We start from the raw sequence: 24366 nt of genomic DNA, 5'->3' as shown, positions 1-24366 counted from the left end.
TTTTCACCAATATTGCATCCTGAGGTAATTGAGATCTTCAATTGGAAGTACAATCTCTTTGGGGTAATGGACATCCATAATAAATATTATTTATAACAATAACAAAATTATAAAAAAATATTTTAAAAAAAGAAAATGGGGGGGAAAAAAAAAAAAAAAAAAAAAAAAGGGGGAGGAAGGGGGGGGGGGAGGGGGGGAAAAAGAAAGATAAAAAAAAGAAAAACACCACCCCACAAAAAAAAAAAAAAAAAAAAAAATTTAATATAATATTAAATATAAAAAAAATAATAAAAAAATAAAACAACACAAACAAAATTAAAATTTAAATTGCTATTAGTAAGAATCGAAAGTTTAGGGATTCAAAAATAAAATAAAATTATTATGATTAGATTGATAAAATTGATGGCTAAAATTATAAATGAGATTTAAATTTCTATTAATAGGAATTGAATTTTAGGAGAAAGTTTAGGGATTAAAAAAAAAAATCAATGATTATGATTAGATCTGATAAAATCAATGGCTGAATTTTGATGAGATTTAAATTGCTATTAGTATAATCGAAATTTTAGGAGAAAGAACAATGAAATAAAAAAAACATATCAATTATGCTTTTTGAAAAGAATACTAGAAAAATCCTGAGTGAGAGAGAGAGAGATGAATAATTTGAGAAAGAAAGAATGAATACCTGATAATTGTGGAGAAGATTGAGGAAAACTCTAATGTCTACTAACTACTCTAATGTTTTGTGAGATGTGTGAGATAAAAGAGAGAGAAAAAAATAGGGATAAAAGAGGAGATTCAGGAGAGAATAAATAGGAATGAAAATATGAGAGAATAAATAAAGAGAAATAGTGGTATTTCACATGTGAAGTGAGAGAAATAAAGAAAAAAAAATATAAAACTACCCAAATTTTTACAAAATTCAGGGGGGGGGGGGGGCGCTGGCTCATAACTTGAATTTTTGAACTAAGATACTCCAATGGGCTATATAGTTTTGGTTTACTAACCAAAATTTGAAATTTCTGGGCAGTAAAACGAGATGGAATGAAAACCACAACTTGAATTTACAATGCTGGCCATTTCTGTTTTGGGATTGATTCTAGTTCCCATGTATGAGTTCGATTCTTTAAGGTCCTGTTTGGTTACATGAGTTTCGAGATTTCAAATATATAGAGAGTTCAAATCTATAGATTTCAAATCTATGGAGTTATAATTTATAAAATTAAATGTTTGGTTGTGGAATGAAATATGTGGATTCATCCTAATTTTTTTTTATGATGTGATTTTTGTGAATGTGCAAATGTATAGCTTTTTTTAAATCTCTGGATTTCACCCATTACCCATAAATCTATAGATTCACGTTTTTAGTGTAAAAAGGTGAATCTCTAGATTTCATGAATCTAGAGATTTTTACAACCAAACGGGTATAATTCTCAGATACATGAATCCAGAGATTTGAAATCTCTGGATTCATGTAACCAAACTTAAGGGTCTGTTTGGTTGTTGAGTCTAGATATTTCAAATATATGGAGTCATGGTTCAAAAATTATCTATTTGGTTAGCCTAAATCTTTGGAATGAAATCTGTAGATTCATATTGAAAAAACATTATGGAGTCATGATTCAAATGTTTAGTGCTTTTATTGCAGGGGCGAAATCTCTGGATTTCACCTCATACCCATAAATCTACATATTCACGTCTTTATTTTAAAAAGATGAATCCCTAGATTTCATGAATCCCTGGATTCACACAACCAAATGGGTATAAATCTCCCATTTGTGAATCTAGAGATTTGATTAATGTAACCAAACAGGCCATAAGAGATTGATTTCTCCTGAATTAGTGAGTTAGTAGTAGGTGAGATGGATTCCATACACCATGGATAAGCTAGCAAGATTGTATGCGGACAATTTAGTGCATCTACACGAAGTTCTGGTAAGTATAGTACACGGACAAAGATTCAAGATTTACCTCTAGATTCTGGAATAGTTTGCAGAAAGCCTTGGGAACTCAACTGAATCAAAGTACAGCTAATCATCCACAAACCGACGAACAGGCTGAGCAACAATTCAGATCTTAGAAGATATGCTTAGATCTTGTATAGTGGATATGGGAGGTAAGTGGGATGAACATCTAGCTTTGGTGGAATTTGCCTATAACAATAGTTACCAATTAACGATAAGCATGGCTCCTTTCAAAGCATTGTATGGACACACTTATAAAACCCCGTTTTGTTAGACCAAAACTAGTGAAAGAAGAATTTTATGTTCGGAGATGATTGAAGCTACAAGTGTGATGGTTGATATGATAAGAGAAAGGACCAAATCAGTGCAATCTAAACGTAAATCTTATGCAGACAAGAGAATGATTAATCTGGAATTCCAAGTAGGGGAGAAAGCTTTTCTGAAAGTATCACCCATGAAGGGTGTGATGAGATTCAACGTCAAAGGAAAGCTTAGCCCTCGGTACATCGGCTCTTATGAGATCATCAAGAAGCTTGGACCGGTTGCATACCATTCAGCCTTACCCTCATTGCTAACCGATGTGCATGATGTGTTCTACGTATCGATGCCACGTCAATGTGTGGAAAATCCTGAGCATCTCCTCCAGTAAGAAATAAATGGCCTAGGTGCAGATCTTTCCTATGATGAAGAATCAACCGTGGATAAGAAAGATAAACAATTGCGGAATAGAACCATACCCTTGGTGAAGATTAGGTGGAAAAACCAAACCCTTGAGGAAGCTTCTTGGGAGAAAGAAGACGAGATGAGATCCTCACCTCTTTGGAAACCCAGGTACACTTTCAATTTCGAGGATGAAATTTCTTATAAGAGGGGAGAATGTGAAATCCCACAAAATACTAACCCGAAAATCCATATTGTAGGTTCGAAAACCAGGAGTGCAGGTAGAAGGAAACTGTTGGCCATCTTAGTTGAAACCATTGGATTAAACTCTGAACCAATGGAAGTAGATGGAGATGTTGCCAAGTTGGGAGTTCTCTCAGAATATGGAAGAAGATCCAACTCGAACATTGATGGACTTGGTAGATGGATCAAGAGTATAGTGATGACACAAGTAGAAGATCCTGGAAAATCAAGTAAGACCCTTCTATAGTTAGGATAGGACCCAAGACTGAGCTATGGATTTCAGAGCATCAATAACACTCCTGGGGAAAAAGTACCAGGGGTGGGTTGCCTGCCCTGGTCGCCCCAGGTGACCCACCCAGCTTCGAGGCAAAAGGGTATTTTGGGTATTCATTATGTTCTACAGCCGTCAGAGAATGCCAGAGCTTCTCAAGAGAACCCTCTCCAAGGTGAACGAAATTGTGGAAAGTATTCGTTAAGGTTTTTGATTGTCGTTTCCGTTACATACCCCCATCCAGTACCCTAACTGCGATACCCAGAGTGGTGATCCACAGTCCCAAAGACAAGTTCAAGGCGATCATATACCCACGTAGCACAATAAGATAATTAAAAGCAAAGAACAATCACTATTTAACTATTATTAAGGAAATAATCAAAATTTTATCTCACAAAGATTACAAACAATTATTAAAGTGTAGAATAAAGGAAACCAATCAATGAATCAAAGTATAGAGTATAGCAGAAATAAACTCTATAGTCAAAGCGGAAAGGTAAATCAAAACTCTAAAGTATTACAACTGAATAAACTAAGGAAATAATAAAGTTTAAGAATCAATCTAAGTCTAATTGTACATCTCTTTAAACTCAAATAAGGTATGTCTAAACTTGAAGACTTCCGTATCCAAATACAGTTGCTCCAACTCCAAAATGGGACTAATCACGGTACGCACCATCGTCACACTGGAAATCTTCACTGTTATGTTCGTAATAGCCAGTATCTTGCATGCACTAGGAGTCACTCGTCGTGGCCTCGTAGTCCTAGATCTCACAGTCATCAGTACCTATAACAAGGTCTAAGAAACATTGTCCCTGAAGGGTGACCTCAAAAGATCTAAGTAAGTAGTTCAATCACAAATAACATTTACAAAACAGTTCAGAACAAGCATGATGTAATATGATATGAGACAATAATGCAACTATGCTTCTAACTCTATGTATGCTGGTCTCTAGTGACAAACACGCATTAAGATAGAATTCCATATTCCTCTGGGTAGTCTCAGTCACTCTCCCTCACAGCTCTTAAGCATGTCTTTGGGTTCTCAACAGTAATTGGCTCAGGGCATCCCTCCGACATTCCGTGGCTAGGGTTTAGGTCACTAGTCTCTCACTCTACCATTGGGGATTTGAGTATTGGCACGTGTCAGGGTTATATCTAGCTCAATGCAAGTCATCTACAGAGTCATATCAATCTCGGAGTCGGATACTTCCCTTCCGTGCTCCAAACCGTCCGTTCCGGTCTCATTACCTTCCTTCCATGTTTAGGCAGTTCATTCTAGTATCTCCCTCCCTAGCGTCATCGTATCCTATGGCACCTAACCAGTTGGACTATGGACTCTTAACCCTATTGGTCATCCACACGGGAAGCTCTCATGTCCTCTCACAGGTTTCCTACTAGTCTTGAGTGCCCATGAGCCTAGGTTTATTATGTGCAACCCTACCAATGAATGGCCCCCACAATGTAATTATGTCCTCCCACAGATCGGATACTGGTCTTGAACACCCATAATCCCCAATGCTGCCATGGGTCACTCGGCATCAATACCCTCGTCAATGGGGCGAGATATGATGGGGTTTCCTAGCCAAGCTCATCTAGACGAATCCTAAGTATGTCATCCAATAATCATGGAAACTGTCAAGGGGCAACATAGGAAAGCATCCCATACCACCTCCACTGATGTCCTAAGATAGAAACGCCAAGAGGGCATTCCTCATTCCATAATTACAACTTAGGCAAACACATCACAATATGATTGCATAATATATCATATCAAAGTCCAAACACAATAGAGTCATTCACAAACATACAAGTATGCAAGTTAGCTAATGAAACATATTCTGAAATTACAGCAGTATAACAAATATAAATATGTTATATATTAATAGCCAACACATGCATACAAGTTCTATTAATATGGTGAATGTAATCATGCCAATTGTGATTGAACGTACTCACCTTAAATTTGATTCGTAAACTCCGAAGAAAGAGATCAAGGGTAGGTCCAAAGTCACCAAAGAAAGCCTAAACAAACAAGTATTGAACATAAGGAACAAACCCTAAAGGATTGAAATCAAAACGGGGTCAATTAGAGAAGTTGTCGTCACAGACACCTCCTTAGTCGCTTGGCTTGTTTGCTTGGGGCAATAAAGGCAGTCGACCAAGCCTCTGTGTACAGACAGAAAACCTAAGTTTTGATCGGAAACTCCTCGTTTGATTTCCAAACACTACTAAATTAATAAGAAAATTCTGAAATAGTATAAGGAGACTATCTAACATGATCTAATCATCTAACATAGCCATTGGAGCTAAGATCTAACAAATCACATAATAGGCCTAATCCACTAATTCTCACGAATAGACTAGAGGGAATTGGAATTCACTCTAGAGATAAGAAATCAATAGATCATGCTCAGAATAGATCATCCTAGGAATAGATCTAGCATAGATTATAAGTGTGACACCCAGCCCAAATCTAGCCCGAAGACCCGATCTGTTTTGGGTGAAGTCGGGTTTGTTTAATGTTGACTTTGAAGTTTGACCGTGATTTCAGTTTTACTATCTTTGATAATCTTAGGAAGCCATGTCAGACCTTTCCCTTAGGTTTGATCCAATGTCCCAAAATGAGGGATGATGTCTTTGTGGGCCATCTCAGTAGAGGATATGGTGTTTGACCCAAAACCCATGGATATTGATGATGGTGTTTCCTTATGGAAACCTTACTTGATTTGGTGTTGAACTATTTATTTGTGAAGAAGAACTTGATTGATGGACCTAAAGCTTAGTTGGACCTGGTTTGAAGATATCCCTCCATACTAGGTAAGTAGTATGATGTGTTGAAAGAAGCCCATCCAAAAATATTGAAGTTAGGCCCATTAAATCCTTTGTTTTGAACAAGCTGTCCAGGCAGTGGCATTTTGGTAATTTTCTGTTTTGAAGGTTTTTAAAAAGTTTTATTTCTTTTAATTTCGTGGTAAGCTATCCTACTATGTTTCTAAACCTCTTGATGGCGTGGGATCGACCTTTGAACTTCCTCTTTGGTGACCAATCAACCAACAGGGTCAGTTTGGTCAGTTTAGTGAAACCCTAGTAATTCTTGAACTCTTTGTGCTATTTAAAAGGGAGAACTCCATGTGTTTCACTCTCAATCTGTTTCTAAGCCTTGGGAGAACGTGGGAAGATCCCTAGAACCTCTCCTTCGAAGCCAAGGAAGATCCTCAAGCATCTGTTCAGATTTCTTCATCGGTTTCTCTTCTAAAAGGTTAGTATTCAATTCGTTTCTTCTTTAATTCATTCTTTCTTCTCTACTTCTGATTTTCTGATGATGAGAGGGCTATTACACTACTGTAATGATCTCTTGTCTAATTCTTTTAGCCCTAGAGTGAATCCCCCAATTCACTCTATGTTCTTGAAGCCATATGGCGATGATCCTTGAATTTGACTCCACCAAAACTCTTGATGATACTTTCCCTAATTTTCTACCTATCTTTATGATTGTGGGAAGGTCTCATATTATTACCATGACCTTCCCTTGTGTCCTCATGATTGAGGAGTTGATCCCTAATTTTTCTTGGACCATTGGAAGCCAGAAGGGAGAGATTTTGAGGGGAAATTCTTGGGTAACCTTCATGAGAGGGCAACCAATTGGCAACCCTTTTATTTTCTATTAATTCATTGGACCCTCCTCGAAACCTTTCTTGATTGTAAATTCTTTGCCCTAAGGGTGAATCTTTATTCTCCTTAGTCTTTCCGTGGGATACACGGATTCTTGTTAGTAAATCCCTAATTGTATGATTTGAATTTCTTTCCTTTAACTTTAATTGAGAACCTTATTTTCTCTCATTTGTAGACCCTTCCTAATTCCATTCTTTATTTTGAAATACTAATGAGATATTCCTTTATCTATCTTGGGTTGTTTTTGTGAGGATTAATTATGGGTAACTCTCATGGGAGGTAACCAACTCTCATGAGAGGTAACCATATATGAAACCCTATTGTTCTTTTATCTATTGGAAACTCCCCACCACCTTTTCAGATTGTGCATTCTTTGTTTCTCTTTCCCTTGGGTGAATCTTGATTCTTTGTTTCTCTTTCCCTTGGGTGATATTTGTGTTAACCTAAACTTGATCACTATATTTTCTTCATGATCCATGTTTAACCTAATTAGGATTTCTAATTATTCTTTCTTCGATCTTGTTCTTGATTGAGATCAGGAAAAAGATGATGCATCCTTGCAACCATCTATTCCATGATCTCATTCTATTCTTTGAGATCTATGATCATCATCATGATCTTAGCCCTAGCCCTTCCATGAGAGCCATGTTTGATGAAACCCTAACCCCTTTATTATTGACCTATTGAGATTGATTTTTCAGACTATGATCTCCCCCATGTCTTCATTTGGGTTAGATTGTACTTGGTCTTCAACCCCATGAGCAAAGCACCCTTGTATAGCAATATACATGGGGGCGGTTGCTAGTGGCGGTCGATTGAACCAAGCAACCGCCTGGAGCAACCGCCCGGTCTGTTTTCGGGTTTTGCCCTATTTTGGCCCCCTGACCTCTATATATAGTAACCCTCGCCGTTTTTACGAATATTTTATTCGTGGTTGCTATGTTTGGAGGTTAGACGGCTGTGGAAACGTGCGGGATTCAGGTCTGATGTGCTGTTAATGTTATGGAACCTTTTCTCTTCTATTCTTGGTGATTCTGGTTAAGGTAATGAATCTCCATCTGCAATTCTCTTCTTTTTAACCTCTAATTGATATGAACCCATCTCCTTTTTGTTAGTGGTTACCCAATTGATTTGTTGTACTCCCTTTCCAATGTTCTTGATGAGATCCTGTCCAGAAACGAATCCCTGCATTTGTTAATGGATAAATCCAGTCAAGGGGAGAGTTTCTGGGTAATCCATTTATGGTGTTTGTTAGGTTTCTTATCACCTAGTCTCTCTTGGAGTGTTAGATTCGAGACTTAGGCCATGATCATTCGAAATCCGGATTGAAAACGGATGATTAGAAGCCTGAGTTTTGGATCTGAAACTCTCTGTTTTTGGGGCGGTCACTAGTGGCGGTCGCTCAACCTAAGCGACCGGCTCAAGCGACCGGCCGGTTTCCAGTGTCTGTAAGTTTGGTTTTGGATTTGTTTTGACTCTTGACTCTTATATATTCTTGTAACCCTATGCCTAGGTGTTCTCTGTTTCAAGTAAAAGTCTTAGAATAGTTTCTGGAATTCAAGTTAGAGGAGTTTTACATAATTACAAGTAAGGACATGCATTCTTATTTATATGCAATTACATATACATGATGATTCTGTTGTTCTATTTACTATTCGTTGATCATGTAACTTGTTGTAATTGTACAAAGCATGTGAATCTTATTGTACACTTGTTGTTTGTGGTATTCCTTGATGTACTTCATCTTTCATGATATTGCACAACTGTTCATGGTATGATAAAGAGTGATGTAGTGTAGTTGTGATGGAAGGGGTATTCCTTTGGGATATCTTAGCTTGGGATATCAGAAGACTATGGAATGGGACACATGCCAGCTGATGTCTCCAGCACTATCATGATTACTGGATGACATACTTGGGAGAGTCTAGAATTGCATGGCTAGGTACCCCACATGCTATTACCCTTTCGGCAGGGGAATTGAAGCCGGGTGACCCGTGACAATGGTGACGTGACTATGTTTCATCCTATAGCGGTAACCAGTCCGTGCGGAGACTCAATGGTCCACTATTGGTCATGTAATGGTAGGGTTGCATATGTTAGGGTTGGGCTCATGGACGTCTAAGGAGCGGACCGGGTGTCGCGAGGAGTCATGAGAGCATCCGCCCCAATAATATGTGGATGACCATAGGGTTAAGGAGTGGAGTCCAACAGCGGTAGCCAGTCCGTGAGGGTTCTCACTCCTAGGTTGCGAAGGATACTGAACCGAGTTGGTTGCTGCCAAGTATCTGGACTCCATATAGTATGTTACCATTATGACTTGCATTGGATTAGAAACCCCGACATGCGCCAGTACTCATTGCCAATGGTCGTGGTGAGAGAGTGTTGACTTAACCCCTGACCATGGTTTGAGAGCCAGTGTGGACTTACCCCTTTGCCCAGGATCCCTACGAGGTAACCGGTCCTTGCCGGATCGGAGTGATGAGACTTACCCAAAGGAGGGCTGGTGTATATCTTAAAGCATGTCAGTTGTTAGAGACTTGCATAGTTAGATCTTAGTAGCATTCGTATTTCTGCATACAATTCATATCATTTCATCTGTGCATTTGTAGATTGTATTGACATATATATGAGAATTGCTTGTTCCTTACTGAGTTCGTTGGAACTCATTCCTTTCATTGTATGTATTATATAAACTGTAAAGATGGTTGCACAATGTCGGAAGTTGGAGATGATTCGTATGAAAGAGCCTTCTCGTATGAAGCTGATGTGAGACAGACAGTGATACATGAACTTGCAGAGCATGAGGCCTTCTGAAGATGCTTGTGTGCACCTTTAGCACCCATTGATGGTCGACAAAGGCAGATTACCAGGATTTTGATGATTGTATGGAGAAAGATTGGAGGACATCTTTACTTGTTAATTTAGAAAACTAGTTTTTAGATTTATTAAAGAAAACCAGAGAGAAGATTATTTAGTTACTTATTTTGCTTCCGCTGAACTCGATATTACTTTTGATTCTTGATCTTCCTTCTTTCGTTCGTTCTTGGATATTTATTGGAGTATTTGGACTCCTGTAACCTTTTTATTAATTATTGCACTATTCTTGCTCTTGATTATCTGTATTTGTATTTATTATTGTTGATAGACTAAAACCATGGATCCTGTGACGGTTCGCACCCACGGGTTGTCGGGCGGTTAACCGGGCCCGGCGGGCGGGGTGTGACAATAAGTCACACAACTCAAATAAGAATAAGATCATGGTCATCATGCTAGGTTAAATACTGAAATCACACTATGTTGGTCACTGAAGGAATAGAGTGAATGGAGATTCACTCTAATTAAGACTGTGAAGATGAAGAAGTAGGTCATTACAGTAGCATAAGACCTTCCTCACAATCCCAATAAATAGTAGAAACAGAGGAGAGAATAGCTCTAGAGAGAATGATATCCAATACTAACCTTGTAAAAGAAGATTCGACGGAGGAATCTCTCACAGATGCTTGGGGATCTTCCTTGGACTTGAAGAGAGAGCTCTAGGGTTCTTCTCACGTTCTCCAATAGCTTAGAGGCAAAGTGGTATGAATTAGATCGAAGTTTGTATATATAAAGAGCTGGAAACCTAATTTCCAAAAATACCAAATCTGTCTCGAGGGAAGCTTTGGTCGCTTTGGGAGACCAAGGCAATTGACCAAGCAATGCCAGATGATCAAAAATAGATTTTTTGTCTCCGAAAGCCTCAAGCTACACTTGGGTCCTTTTCCAACTTAAGAAAGGGTCTTACCTGACTTTATAGGACCTTCCGAGGATGTCATCATTGTACTAATAGTCCATCTCCCAAGTCCATCTTCATTCAAACTACATCTTCTTTCAATGTCAGACATGGTTTCCATAATAAGATCTACATCATCAACCTCCATTGGTTTTAGATCAGATCCAATTATTTCAAATGAGAGGGCCCACAATTGTCTTCTACCTTGACTTCAGGTCTTCGGACCTACAACATATTCCGGATTAGGGTTTTTGAGGGAATTCACAATTTCTCTTTCTAAAAGGTTAGTACTCATCTTCTTTGTTCTAGTTCTCCTATTTTGATTGATTCTACCTATTGTCAAGACCTAGAAGAAGGTTTATACTTGTTGTAATGACCTATCTCTTCTATCCTTTTTGTTCTATAGTGAATCTTCATTCACTCTAGCTCTTTCGTGAATCTCCATTCACTCTAGCTCTTTTGTGAATCTCACGGTAAGATTTCCAAGAAGACCCGGTATAGGATTCGTTAGGTTTTCATCATTTTTGCTTCCTATGTTAGATCATGATCTAGTATGATTTAAAACCTAAATCTTTTATCCTCTTTACTTTAAAGTGAATCTCTCTATTCACTCTAGCTCATCTGTGAATCTTGCGGTAAGAATTCTGAAAAGACCCAATATAGGATTCGTTAGGCTTTTATTCTTTTTGCTATGATTGATCTATAAACTATGACTGATAATGCCCTACCATGATTTCAGATTTTTTAATTAATTTCGAAGTAGTTTGGAACCCAAACGAGAAGTTTCTTGTCAATTTGAACACATTATGTCCGTACACAGAGCTTTGGTCCCCTGCCCTGGCCGCCCTAGGTGACCCACCCATTGCCTGGCAGTTTCATGGGTGGGTTGATTGCTCTGGTTGCCCCAAGCAACTCACCCATTGCCAAGTTGGTTGTTTGTTCTCCTTTCAACACTATACCTCTAGGGCTGTTTCTAACTTTAATCCAACAAGTTTTTAGGACTTTTTGACAAGCATGAACTCACTCTGCAGTTACCTAATTTACAAAGATTGCAAATCGATAGCAAGGTGACGACGTCCACTTGCACATAACCATAGTTACATTCTTGTTTGTTATGGAACTTGAATATATGAATTCATATTGTTGTTTTAGGATTTAGACACTTCAAAATATAGATGATTTATAATGTTACTCATATATGATCAATACGTGACTATTTGAACTTGGAATGACTTGCGACTTGATAATGTAATTGAAACCATCTTGTAATGCTAATGTAGGTTGTGATTGTGAATTGGGGAATACCATTTGGGTGTTTCTGTCTTGGGACATCAGTGGAGGTGGTATGGGACACAATCCTATGATGCCACTTAGCACTTTTCATGATCATTGGATGTCATAACTAGGAAGTCTAGTTGTGTTTGGTTAGAAACCTCGTCATATCACACCCTATCGGCGTGGGTATTGATGTCGAGTGACTAGTGGCAATAGTTTGGGGTAGTGAGTGCTCAAGACCGGTAGCCAACCCATAAGAGGACACAATCACATTGTGGGGCCATTCATTGGTAGGGTTGTATATAATAAACTTGGGTTCATGGGCGCTCAAGACCGGTAGCCAACCCGTGATAGCACATGAGAGCTTCCCATCCGTTTTATGTGGATGACCAATAGGGTTAAGAGTCAGCGTAGTCCAAGCTGGTTGGTGCCTTAGGATACGATGACTCTAGTAGGGAAGGATACCGAATCAAGATTGTGAGATGCATGAGGGGAAGTATTTGAATCTAGGTTTATGTGACTAAGTAGTTCAATTGCACTGGGCTACGTATGACCCTAACATGTGTTAGTACTCATACCAATAGTGGTGAGAGAGTGGTGACCTAAACCCCAGCCATGGTGATAGTCCGAGAGGGATGCCTTGACCCCTTACTTGGGATCTCAAGACCAGTAACCAACCCGTGAGAGATTTAGAGTGACGAAACCTTCCCAGAGGAGGATGGTGTTCCATTTTAATGTGTGTCCACCATTAGAGACTAGCATTCGTTAGAGTATAGTTGCATTCTTGCATTTTATCTCATATCATATTGCACCATGTAATGTAATGTAATGATTTGGATTGTAATTGGTTTTTTGTTGTGAACTACTCGTTGAGTTCTTTTGAGCTCACCCTTGGGGGACAATATTGTTTTAGACTTTGTTGCAGATACAGATGTAACGAGATCCAATAATATGAGACACTGGCAATCAATCCGTATGATGTACAAGATTTTAGCGACTATGACGTTTACGGTGAAGAATTTAGTGTCTCGACTGCGCGTACCACAATTAGCTCGATTCATGAGCTGACCTATTTCATTCGCGATACGGAGATTTTTGAATTTAAGAACTATATTTTGCTTAAAGATACTTACCTAATGTAACACTTAGGATAGTTTGATCTTTCCTTTATTCCTTTTTAGTTGTATACATTAGGTTTAATATTACTTCCGCACTTTGATTATTTGACATCACTTCTACACTCTGATTATGGTTTTGAGATCCTTAAATTTTGATTTAATTCTTTAATTATATTAATACATTGATTTATTATTAGCTCATGATTGGACTATTGTGTGGAATGGTTGGATGATTGTTTAAGACTTGATCTTTGGGGCTGTGGATCACACCTTCGGGTATACGGGTAATTGGGTACAGGTTGGGGGATGTGACAGGGGGGGGGGGAAGTTTGGTATTTCAAACATGAAAAGAGTGCAAAGGGGGTCACTCTAGGGCAAAGGGGGTCACTCTAGGGAAATTTTGAAAATTTGTTTGGGAGGGGGGTGGGTTGGGGTGGGGAGGAAGGGGTGCAACTGATGGTATTTCACACATGGACACGACCCCTTGCTCTGGGGAAGCTTTGCCTTTTGGGGTGAGGGGTGACATAGTGGTTGACAATCGACTTGAAATGCCCAAGTTTTAAGTTTTGATTTGAGTCATATTTTCTAATCTGACATTCCTACAACCATAAGGTGCTTCCTAGGTGAACGAAGTTAAGAAGTTGAGGAGCTCGATTTGTACCTGAGTACCATTGGATACCATTGGAGGACACAAAGCCAATGAAAATTACTTAAAACAGCCATGACGATTAAGTAGGAATTACATAGTGTTACACAATACGAAGAAAAATTATAGCCACACACCATAATAGGTGATATATCTTTCAAGTTTCAACATCAAGCAACAACTAGATCAATTCTTCTGATCACAAGCAACCATGGGGAGTTGCAATAGCAAGAAGAGGAGATTTAAGATGTGTTGTAATCCCTGAACACTCTGTCATATGTAAATCCTTGCCACTTACTGCATCAGGCAATTTCCAATCAAAGTTATGCAAAATATTTGCTAGTGCAAGTTCATTAACAGAAATTGCAAATTGAATGCCTGGACACCCTCTCCTTCCTGCGCCAAATGGAATGAATTGAAAGTCATGGCCTTTGAAATCAACATTCCTTGAAGGAGAACTCAAGAATCTCTTTGGTTGGAATTCTTTTGCTTTTTCCCAATAACTTGGATCTTGTCCTATTGCATATGCGTTGATGATCACGGTGGTCTTTGCTTGAATATCATACCCTTGTATTTTGACATCCTCAATGGATTCTCGTGGTACTAATAATGGAATTGGTGGATGCAATCTTAGTGACTCCTTGATTACTGACTTTAGATACTGCATTTGCTCCAAATCGTCCTCAGTAATGTCTATTTTATCCTTCCCAAATTTCCTCACTTCATCCTGTACTTCTTTCATGACTTCCGGCTGTCTTAGGAGCTCTGCCATTGCCCATTCTGCAACTGTATAAGTCGTATCTGTACCAGCGGCAAACATGTCCTTCAAGAAAACATGGGAGAAAATAAAGATGTAAATAAAATAACATAAAATCATATTAGAAGTGTAGAAATCAACCTTCTTTTGACAAGATATGATATTGATAAGAAGCATGGACGCCTAACTTTAGACATTCTTTGACATAGTGGTGATAACCTCCTATATAAAAGCAATAAGACAAGAAGGTCTATATTGATATCTCCCCACCAACCTTTTACTTTCATCTTCTGGACCTAGAGGCCCATTCCTTATGACAGTAGTGAATAATAATAATAATGATAGTACTTACCAGAATTATAGCTTTCATGTGGTCTCTCTCAATGACAATTCCAGAACTCTCATCCTTTTGAATCCCAAGCAAGAAATCCACAAAGTCTTGGCCTTCAACATCAGTGCCACCTGCACTGCAACATCTATCCCTTCCTCTCTGAAATTGAATATGATCACCTAATATTCGATCAAGAAAAGAATCTATTTCTCTGAAGTTCTTCTGCACCCTTGCATCCAACCCACTGATATGATTCACCCAACCAAGCCATGGTATGAAGTCCTTCACATTGAAAACACCCAAGAGATTGCCGAATTCACGAATCATCTCACCAAACCTCTTCCCTTCCACATCTCCACCATACTTCCTTCCTAGTGCTACCCTAGAAATTATGTCATTAGATAGAGATTCAAGTGTCTTACTAAGATTTACCAGGGAAGGTATTGAAGACGAGCATGAAAGTCTTATTTTCTCCATCAGAAGCGCCACTTCTTCTTCCCTCACTGACCGGAAAGATTGAACCCGCCTACTGCTTAGAAGCTGAAGGACACATAACCTTCGTGCTTGTCGCCAGTACTCGCCGTAGGGTGCAAAGGCTAGGTCCTTGTGGTCGTACAACAATCTCCTAGCGATGCTTGAGTCAGGTCTGCTACAGAAGATGAGATCATGGGTTTTCATGATCTCGCAAGCAAGATCTGCAGATGAGACTATAAGGGTTGGTTTGCTGCCGAAGTGCAACAGCATGAGAGGGCCATGGCGTTGAGCCAACGCAAATAGTGATCGATGAGGTAAGGAGCCTAGTTGATGGAGGTTTCCTATTATAGGAAGTTTTGATGGAGAAGGTGGAAAATTAGGTTTCTTTTTCCTGGATCTGTTGATGAAGTGTATGAGAAAGCAAAACAGAAGGAAGGAGATGGCATGAACTAAGAAACCTTGATACTCTAATGTTGGTAGCATTTTCCTAGAGATGTTCTATTCTCTTCTGGTTCAAAACTGAAGATGATAATTGATATATATATAAATGTGCTATTTTCTGGTTCAAAACTGAAGATGATAATTGATAAATATGCTATTTATTCTGGTCCATATTGAAGATGGGGATCATGGTGAAGTTTCTATCACATTCTGTGGATAGAGACTGACTTTCGCTCAGCCACTAGTCACTCGAATTGTCTCATATTTTCCAATGCATGGTTTCTTGTTTGTTTTGAATTGAACGACCAATGCTTTCGAATGGTTGTATCCGGAAACGCTCTAATGATGTCTTCACTCTTCATACCTAACGTTCAGAATTGAATCAGTACAATTACAGAGCCATTCTGTTCAAAGTTCAGAAAGGAATTGAAGTAACCTGTAAGGGGCTGTTAAGGCGGTAAAAAAAATCAATGTTCCTACGTAGAATGTTAGATTTCGAAAGAAAAAAAAATTCCTTTGTAATTTTAAATTGCTAAAAAAAACTAATGTCTTTACGTATACGGTATAAGGTAAAAGGTTAGGGGTTGAATTTTCCATGACGAATGCTGAATTATTTCTTTATATTTAAATTATATGTATCAAATCTTTGAGAGACAGGAGGTAAAGTCTCAATTATATGTTTAAATTATGTAAAGCGTCAAAAAGAAGAAGCTGCTGACAAATTAAGTTAAGCATTGAAAGACAAAGGACAAAAGATCCTTCGAATTACTTAGGCTAGAGTTTGTTCATTAAGGTTTGTGACCTTGAAGCATTTCTCTCACCCTAAGAAAAAAAAAACAACCGGAAGGATCCACTGAAATCACCTGGGAAGAATATTCCATTTGGAATGACGGTTTAAAAGTTAAATAAAATCACATCCGAGCCACCATATTCACATATGTATTAATGAGTTATTATTTTTTAAGTATGAATCCTTTTATTATAACATAAACTAATATTGGGTTCTCTTATTATAATAAATTACGTATGAATCTCCTAGTAACCAACACTATTTAAAAAAATGTTAAGTTTCTTTGTAAAATAACTTAAAAAAAAAAAAAAAGAAGATAGATTTCAATATTTATGAATTCAAGTAAGAATTGTTTTTTATTCTCAGAACGTGGAGGTTTACAATAATATTTTGATATTGGTCAACAGCTTCTATGTTGAGGTTATATCAGAAATAGGGTCAATTTTGATGTTGGTCAAACAACTAAGAAACCTTGATGCTCTAATGGTGGTAGAATTTTCTATTCTCTACTGGTTCGAAACTGAAGAGGATAGAGTTGCTATTTAATCTAAGTTATATGGTCCCTTTGAAGCTGGGAATCAAGGTGAAGTTCCTTTCACATTCTAGCTCTGGATAAAAATTGACATCGGCTTGTGAAAATCAGAATCTAACCTGCCACTTGTCAGTCGAATAGGCTCATATCTTCCATTAGATGATTATTACTCGTTAAGTTTGAGTTACAGCGAGCTGCTCTTGCATGGGTAGGCAGACAATCCTGTCTAAGGCAGAGCTGCTGAAACACTATATAATATCTTCGTTGTTGGTGTCGAATTTGTCAAGGTTGCAGACCACGATTCACACAAAACGATTCAGATATGGTTTGATCTGATGCGAGATTCTCTCACCTACAAGACCACTAGAAAAGCGGTAAGAAACGGAGCCGATCAGTTGGATCGGCATTTCATCTCCGACGGCCAAGTCAGTAAGAACGAAAAATAGCTGTTCTAGGGCTCAAGTGATGAGCTCTAGGTTTTTTGAATGTATGAAAGCGTGAAGTTGCAGGATTTTTGAGTGAATGAAAGTGTGTTATCTTTTGCTTGTGTCTGATCCCTCTTAATAGATTTTCCTTACTCACTAGGCCTTGTATGGACCGTCAATTGAGTGCTATGGAATCAATGGTTATGATTATATTCTTACATGGCCTGTGGTCTAGCCTCATAAATGTTTGGACCGTCGGCTGGTCTAACGTGAACTAATGATGGGTGATTTATCCACAACATGAGCCCCAAGCCTGCTGACTAGGTCGACTTTAGTTGAGACTGTGAAATCCCTCATAACCCTAACCCATAAATCAATATTGTATGTCCAAAAAACCTAGAGTGCAGGAAGAAGACAACTGTGGGTCATCCGAATTGAAAACATTGAATTTGACTTTGAACTAATGGAAGTAGATGGAAATGAGACTAAGTTGGGAACTTTGTTGGATTTTGGAAGAAGAATTAACCCGAACGTTGACAGACTTGGTAGATGGATCAAGAGTACAGTAATGACACAAGTGAAAGGTCCCGAAAAATCAAGTAAGACCCTTCTATAACTTTGAAAGGGACCCAAGAGGAAGTTATGGCTTTCAAAGCACCAAAAGTGTCAAGTTGGCAGCCTACCTTGGTAGTCCCAGGCGTCCAAGCCTATTTCAGGGAAAATTGGCACTTTTGGGGGATTAGGATTTTGAAGCCTATTTAATTATTTTCGTTATAAAACATGTCATTATGTTTTAAAGCCATCAAAGAATGTCAGAGACACTCTAAAGAACCCTCTCCAAGGTGAAGGAAGGTTTGGGAGCATCCATCAAGTTTTTCGTCTGACAATTCTTCTTCTACAAGGTTAGCATTCACTCTATTCTTTCTAATTCTTCTTTCTCTATTGTTTCTACCTATTGTCGAGACTTAGAAGAAGGTCTAAATCTACTGTAAGTACCTTTTCTTCTATTTTCTTAATTATAGAGTGAATCTCCATTCACTCTAGCTCTTTCATAAATCTCACGATATGATTTCGGTAAAGACATAGCATGAATCTATGTAGGGGTGTCAATTTGCAGCCCAAACCGTTAAAACCGAACCGAACCGGTCCAAACCGATCCTTAATGGGCCGTAATTGGGCTGAGGGAGGCAGAGCCCGAACCCAACCCGAACCCAAACCGCTACCCGTTATAACCCATTTTACAACCCGTTATGTAGTTTAACATTAAATATTATTTGAATAGTCATATTACCATTAGGTAGTTGATATAGATTTTCTGAAAAATAGCATAAATTCAAAGATCAAATAGTCATTCTACTACTTGTAAAAGACAATTAGAAGGATTAACTATGAATGTCCAATTAAATGTACAAAGTTTGTTTAAATTAAGTAAATATTTTTTTTGCATACCAAAAATTATTAGCCCAAACCATTAGTCAACCTGAGTATAGACCATTAGCCCAAACCATTAGTTAGCCCGAACCCAAACCGCATCAAACCGAAACCGTTATTTTGCTAACAGGCCGTGTTTGGGCTGAGTGTTTTTTAGCCCAAAACCGTTAGGCCCAGCTCGAAACCGCCCCAAACCGCACCGTTGACATCCCTAAATCTATGTAGTTTTATTTCTCTTTGATTAGTCTGATTTTCAAACCATGTTAGACCATATTCTATGATGTTTTCAGACCTTATTCTACTATTCTCTTTACCTTAGAGTGAATAGTCTATCTCTGAATCTGCGGTTTGATTTCGTATGAAACCTAATATAGGACTTGTTAGGCTTTCATGCATTCATTTGGTCATAATTGATGCCTAAATCATACTAGATAATGTCCTACCATGATTTCAGAATTTTTTAGTTAATTTCGGAATGATTTGGAACCCAAACGATGAGTTTTCTATCGATTTCAGGATTTGTTGTCCGTACACAACAGCCTTGGTCGATTGGCTTGGCAACCCCTGGCGACCAACCATGCTGCTGACAATAGAATGCCTAGTTTTGCCCTCTTTTCATCTTCAAACCTTTAGGGTTTGTTCCTAATATTGAATCATCATATTGTTAGGATTTTTTTGACAAGTTTGAACTCATCTTTTGATCTCCTCTTCAAAGGTTTCAAATCGACAATAAGGTGAGGACGTTCACTTACATATAACCTTAGTTACATTCTTATTGGTAATAGGACTTGAATGCATGTTCTATATTGTTGTTTTTAGGACTTAAACATGATTGTTATGCCTTTGTAATTTCAGAATATTGTTAGTAATGATGTTTTACATATTTGTTAGATATTTGAATGTTTGAAATGAGAATGAATTATGATATAATGATGTGTTTGGAATCATATTGATGTGAATGCTTAGGTTGTGATTGTAAATTGTAGAATGCCAATTGGGTGTTTTTGTCTTGGGACATTAGTAGAAGTGGTATGGGACACAATCCTATGATACCCCTTGGCGCTTTTCATGATTATTGGATGTCATACCTAGGGTGTGTAGAAGTGTTTGGTTAGAAACCTCGTCATATCACACCCTATCGGCGTGGGTGTTGAAGCAGAGTGACCTGTGGTAGCAATGGGGATTGTGGGTGCTCAAGACTAGTAGTCAATCCGTGAGAGGACACAATCAAATTGTGGGGGCCATTCATTGGTAGGGTTGCATTATAATAAGTCTTGGCTCATGGGCGCTCAAGACCAGTAGACAACCCGTGATGGGACATGAAAGCTTCCCGTTCATTATATGTGGATGACCAATAGGGTTAAAAATCCGTAGTCCAAGCTGGTTGGTGCCATAGGATACGATGACTCTAAGAGGAAGGATACCGGAACTGATTGTGAGAGGTATGAGGGAAAGTATCTGTCACATCCCCCAGTCAAGTACCTAACTACAACACCCAGAGGTGTGATCCACAACGCGGAAGATCAAGTCTCAACAATCATCCTCCCACATAGCACAATAATATAATCTTGAGCAAGAATAAATCATTGTATTAATTGGGCTTCTTTGGCAAGTTTGATTCTATCTTTTGGTTACTCTTCAAAGGATCCAAGTCGACAACAAGGTGATGACGTTTACTTACAAATAACATATAAGTTACTTTCTTATCTTGTAATAGAACTTGAATGCACGATCTATATTACTGTTTTAGGACTTATTCATAATAGATATGCCTCTATAATTTCAGAATGTTATTAGCAATGATGATATGCATCTTTGTTGAATATGTAAAGTTAGAATGTAAATGAGTTATGATATGATGTTATGTTTGAAATCATATTGTAATGTGATTGCTTAGGTTGTGATTGTGGAATGAGGAATACCAATTGGGTGTTTCTGTCATGGGACATCAGTGGAGATGGAATGGGACGCATTCCTATGATGTCCATTGGCGCTTTCCATGATTACTAGATGTCATATCTAGGATTGTCTGGAAGTGTTTGGTTAGAAACCTCGTCATATCTCACTCTATCGGCGTGGGTATTGAGGCCGAGTGACCCATGACAGCAATGAGGATTACAAGCTCTTAAGACCGATATCCAACTCGTGAGAGGACATAATCACATTGTGGGGGTCATTCATTGGTAGGATCGCATTATAATAAACCTGGGCTGGTAGAGTCACATTATAATAAGCCTGGGCTCATGGGCGCTCAAGACCAATAAACAACATGTGAGAGGACATGAAAGCTTCCCATTTATTATATGTGGATGACCAATAGAGTTAAGAGTCCATAGTTAAGGGTGTCAATTGCATACCGAACCTCGCCGTCTAAAACCATAGCATATCGCACCTTTTAAAATTCGTTATGGTACGTACCAAAACCGAATTTCTTTTTGTACGGTTCCTGTTTTCAGGTACTCATACTGTCGATATGTACCGAAATCGCACCGAATTGGTACCATACCAAATTAAGGGATATAAATGTAATTTTACAATTAAAACAATTTACCTTTACCCAATCCTTAATTAGATTTACTTGCTTTGTCCTTCATTCATCTTCTTAGATTTACTTGCTTTGTCTCGGTTAATATTAGATTCTATCGATTGTTGATCACAATTTCATTAAGATCTTAATGAACTAACAACAAAGTGGCATGAGTTCGATCGTACCGAAATTGTATCGCACAGATACCATGTTTAAACCGTTTTCCCACACCGATTTAATACCAAAACCGTACTGTACCGTGTAAATTTGGTACGGTACGGTTCTGGTTTTCGGTATTCAAAGTTGGTACCATACCAAAACCATACCGATTGACACCCTTATCCGTAGTCCAAGTTAGTTGGATACATAGGAAACGATGACTCTAGGGAAAATATACCAGAATGGATTGCGAGAAGCAAGGAAGGAAAGTATCCGACCCTAAGTTGATATGACCTTTCATGTTACTAAAAGAGAAAAATCAGGTTATGACTCTTTCAAAGTCTCTTTCCACCATTAATGGCTTCCAAACAAACCCTCCCCTGCTAGCCATGTTGGATCTTAACTCGACCTGCATCAGGTGTAGCCGTGCAGGGCAGGCTCACTCTCCCCTCTCTCTCCCCCACTGAGTGATCCACTTTCAGAAATATATCATAATATCATGCTTCTCAGTCCTCCCCTCATAATATCTCAGTCTTTGTACGCCAACTTCAAGCTCCACAATCAATGAATAATCAATTTCTCACCATTTAAGGTTCAGTCTGATCTGTGCCACCCTATAATGGTTTATGCAGATTTCATCTTCTGATCAGATCGTCTGGAGATCTCGTTGTTTCAGATGAGGACCCATTCTGGGGTTCTTGAGACCAATTTAATCACTAATTCGGAGTGGGTTCATCCATCCATCACGCAGTGACAAAATTGGGGCTTTCCTCTTCCCTTTTTGCAGCTGGAAAAAGTGATTATCACAAGTGACTCTTCAATGGATGAGAGGATGAGGATTCCAAATAAATAAAAGAATCACTACTGAGAATCAGATTTGCCTATCGCTGTCGAATCAATATAATTGTATGATTCCAAACAGCCCCCACACACTATCACAACAAAATAAGGCAATGCATGCACATGACTAACAAGGCAGGTTTCTAACTTCCTATCCAAGGATCCATTTATGGAGGGATTCTCACACTTCTTCTTGTGGCTTTCTATAACAAGTGGTTGCATCTAATCTCATCTTTATTAATTTCTATTTAGTACACTATTACATTAATGCTAATCTCTTGTATTAGTTACTTTTCTATCATCAAACAATATATATTTTTGAAGGTGGGCTATTAACAACTCTACAAATACGTTGGATTTCTCTAGGGATAGTCAGACTGAAGATCACCCATTTTAATCATACCCTCCATAAAGGCTTGGAAGAACCCCTCTTGATTAGTGCTAAAGTTCCGTATTCAGTCTTTTCATTTGTGAAGTGTCTAAACTAAACTGAGTTGAGAAATCCTCGTCAAGAGACCAAGTCCTTGAAGTACTGTTTGTCGAACACCAGCGAAGTAGCATGAAGGTCCCTTATGATTTCTTCCCATCCACCTTTTGGACAGAATATGTTGTATTATTTTTAATATAATAAAATAATAAACTTTTCATTTAAAATTGGATTTATAAGTGCGGAAACTTTCCTTTGTTTATTTTAGGAAAGTGTGTGTTATATAGTCCCACATTGGAAACCGAGATGTCGGAATCCAAATTAATTAATAGGTACTGCCTATTAACTTTGATTTAATATCAAAAGACATGCCAATGCGTGTGCAGTGTACGAGCGAGGACGGTGTACCGTCCGAGCGCGCTCACGCACGGCGTGGGCAGTGGGCTATTTAGGCGCTTTTGGCGCACACACTTAGCACTTAGCACGCTTCGAGCGAGATCAAATCTGAACCGTCTATTTTGATCAACGGCAGATCTAGGGCAATGGAAGTAGATCCATAAATGTCATCTTGATGGTTCAATCTAGACCGTTAGATCGTGCGGCCGAATGATCCAACGACTCAGATCTGAACATTGGCATTTGTATCCCTACAGAGAGGTGCACCCATACGAACAGAGTCATGAACTGTTCAGTAGAGGCACCTCAATGCCTATAAATCCCCTCTAGTTTCTCAACAGCAGGAGAGTAGAAAATCCGAAGTTTTCTCTGTTCTTGAGTTTTGTCTGTGCTTTGCAAAACTCAAGAAACAACCTTGAGTTTGGGCTTCTTTGTATCCTGGGAGACGGTTCGCTGGTACCTCATAGCACCTTTCTTGAGGGGCGAATTATGTCTTAAGGACAGCGACATAATAACGTGCCTAGAAGCTTCAGCTGTCATACTGTTATCTCGTGCTCCTGATTACACCAAGTTTTATTTTTCAACAAGTTTGTCAAGCATCTCCCTGCACTCAATTTCTATGGCAGGGTCAGGTATGCCGGTTCCTGAGTGGTTGTAAAGGCGGTTAACGATTGAGAAGAATTGTCTCTTACCAATCAAGTGAGAACCAGAGAGGGCTACAAGGTCCTTCATTGATAGATCAACCTGCAGAATAGATCGATAAGGGCACTTGCAGTGGATCTTGGGCTCAGCATGATTTCGTCAGAGTCTTCTTGGCTTGCTGTTAAGCTATCTAGCTTTACTTCCCAATAGAGTCCTCCAGTCTACAACAGCAAAACAAAATTCTTAAGAATTTCCAAGGGAGAGAAAAAAAAATACAGATTTTCATGCTATTCACTGAGTTGGGTTTCTGTAGAAGCTCTTGTTACCAATACAACCGCATCTCTAGAGGCCATGATGAGTATAGATCTTTTCTAATTCTTCCTTCGCCTCATCAAGGAAGATATTCCCATTTGAAGGTCTTGATCCTTCAGGCTCCACCTTGGTTGTTGAGCAAAAACCAAAACACAAAAGTCTTCCTCCCCCATACAAACCATCTTTATTTTCTGACCTCAAAAAACCTATTCCTCCTTTTTACCAACTCAATCGAAAGCTCTTCGACTATATGAATCCTCC

At 38.6% G+C, this 24366-nt stretch overlaps 1 protein-coding gene across 1 annotated transcript; it reads right to left on the bottom strand.

Annotated features, from left to right (window-relative positions):
* Nucleotides 1-13670: 13670 nt before the first annotated feature.
* LOC149016106 (cytochrome P450 736A117-like) lies at nucleotides 13671-15679 on the bottom strand. The gene is made up of 2 exons (XM_089155838.1): nucleotides 14731-15679; nucleotides 13671-14444 (listed from the first exon to the last, which is right to left on the bottom strand). Exons 1-2 carry the CDS (start codon nucleotides 15664-15666, stop codon nucleotides 13821-13823), a joined length of 1560 nt encoding a protein of 519 aa, XP_089011964.1. The 5' UTR covers nucleotides 15667-15679; the 3' UTR covers nucleotides 13671-13820.
* Between the last annotated feature and the right edge of the window lie 8687 nt (nucleotides 15680-24366).

Source organism: Hakea prostrata, chromosome 5, assembly GCF_041222555.1.
Source record: "Hakea prostrata isolate BN-2017 chromosome 5, UWA_Hpros_2, whole genome shotgun sequence".
Taxonomy (NCBI): domain Eukaryota; kingdom Viridiplantae; phylum Streptophyta; class Magnoliopsida; order Proteales; family Proteaceae; genus Hakea; species Hakea prostrata.
The sequence above is the reverse complement of the archived record's forward strand: the minus strand, read 5'-3'. Positions and strand labels throughout refer to the sequence as shown.

Coding starts and splice junctions, on each gene's coding strand:
- LOC149016106 (XM_089155838.1), bottom strand. CDS start 15,666: ATGCTACCAACATTAGAGTATCAAGGTTTCTTAGTTCATGCCATCTCC. Junction 14,445..14,730: donor ACATGAAAGCTATAATTCTG/GTAAGTACTATC, acceptor GTTTTCTTGAAG/GACATGTTTGCCGCTGGTAC.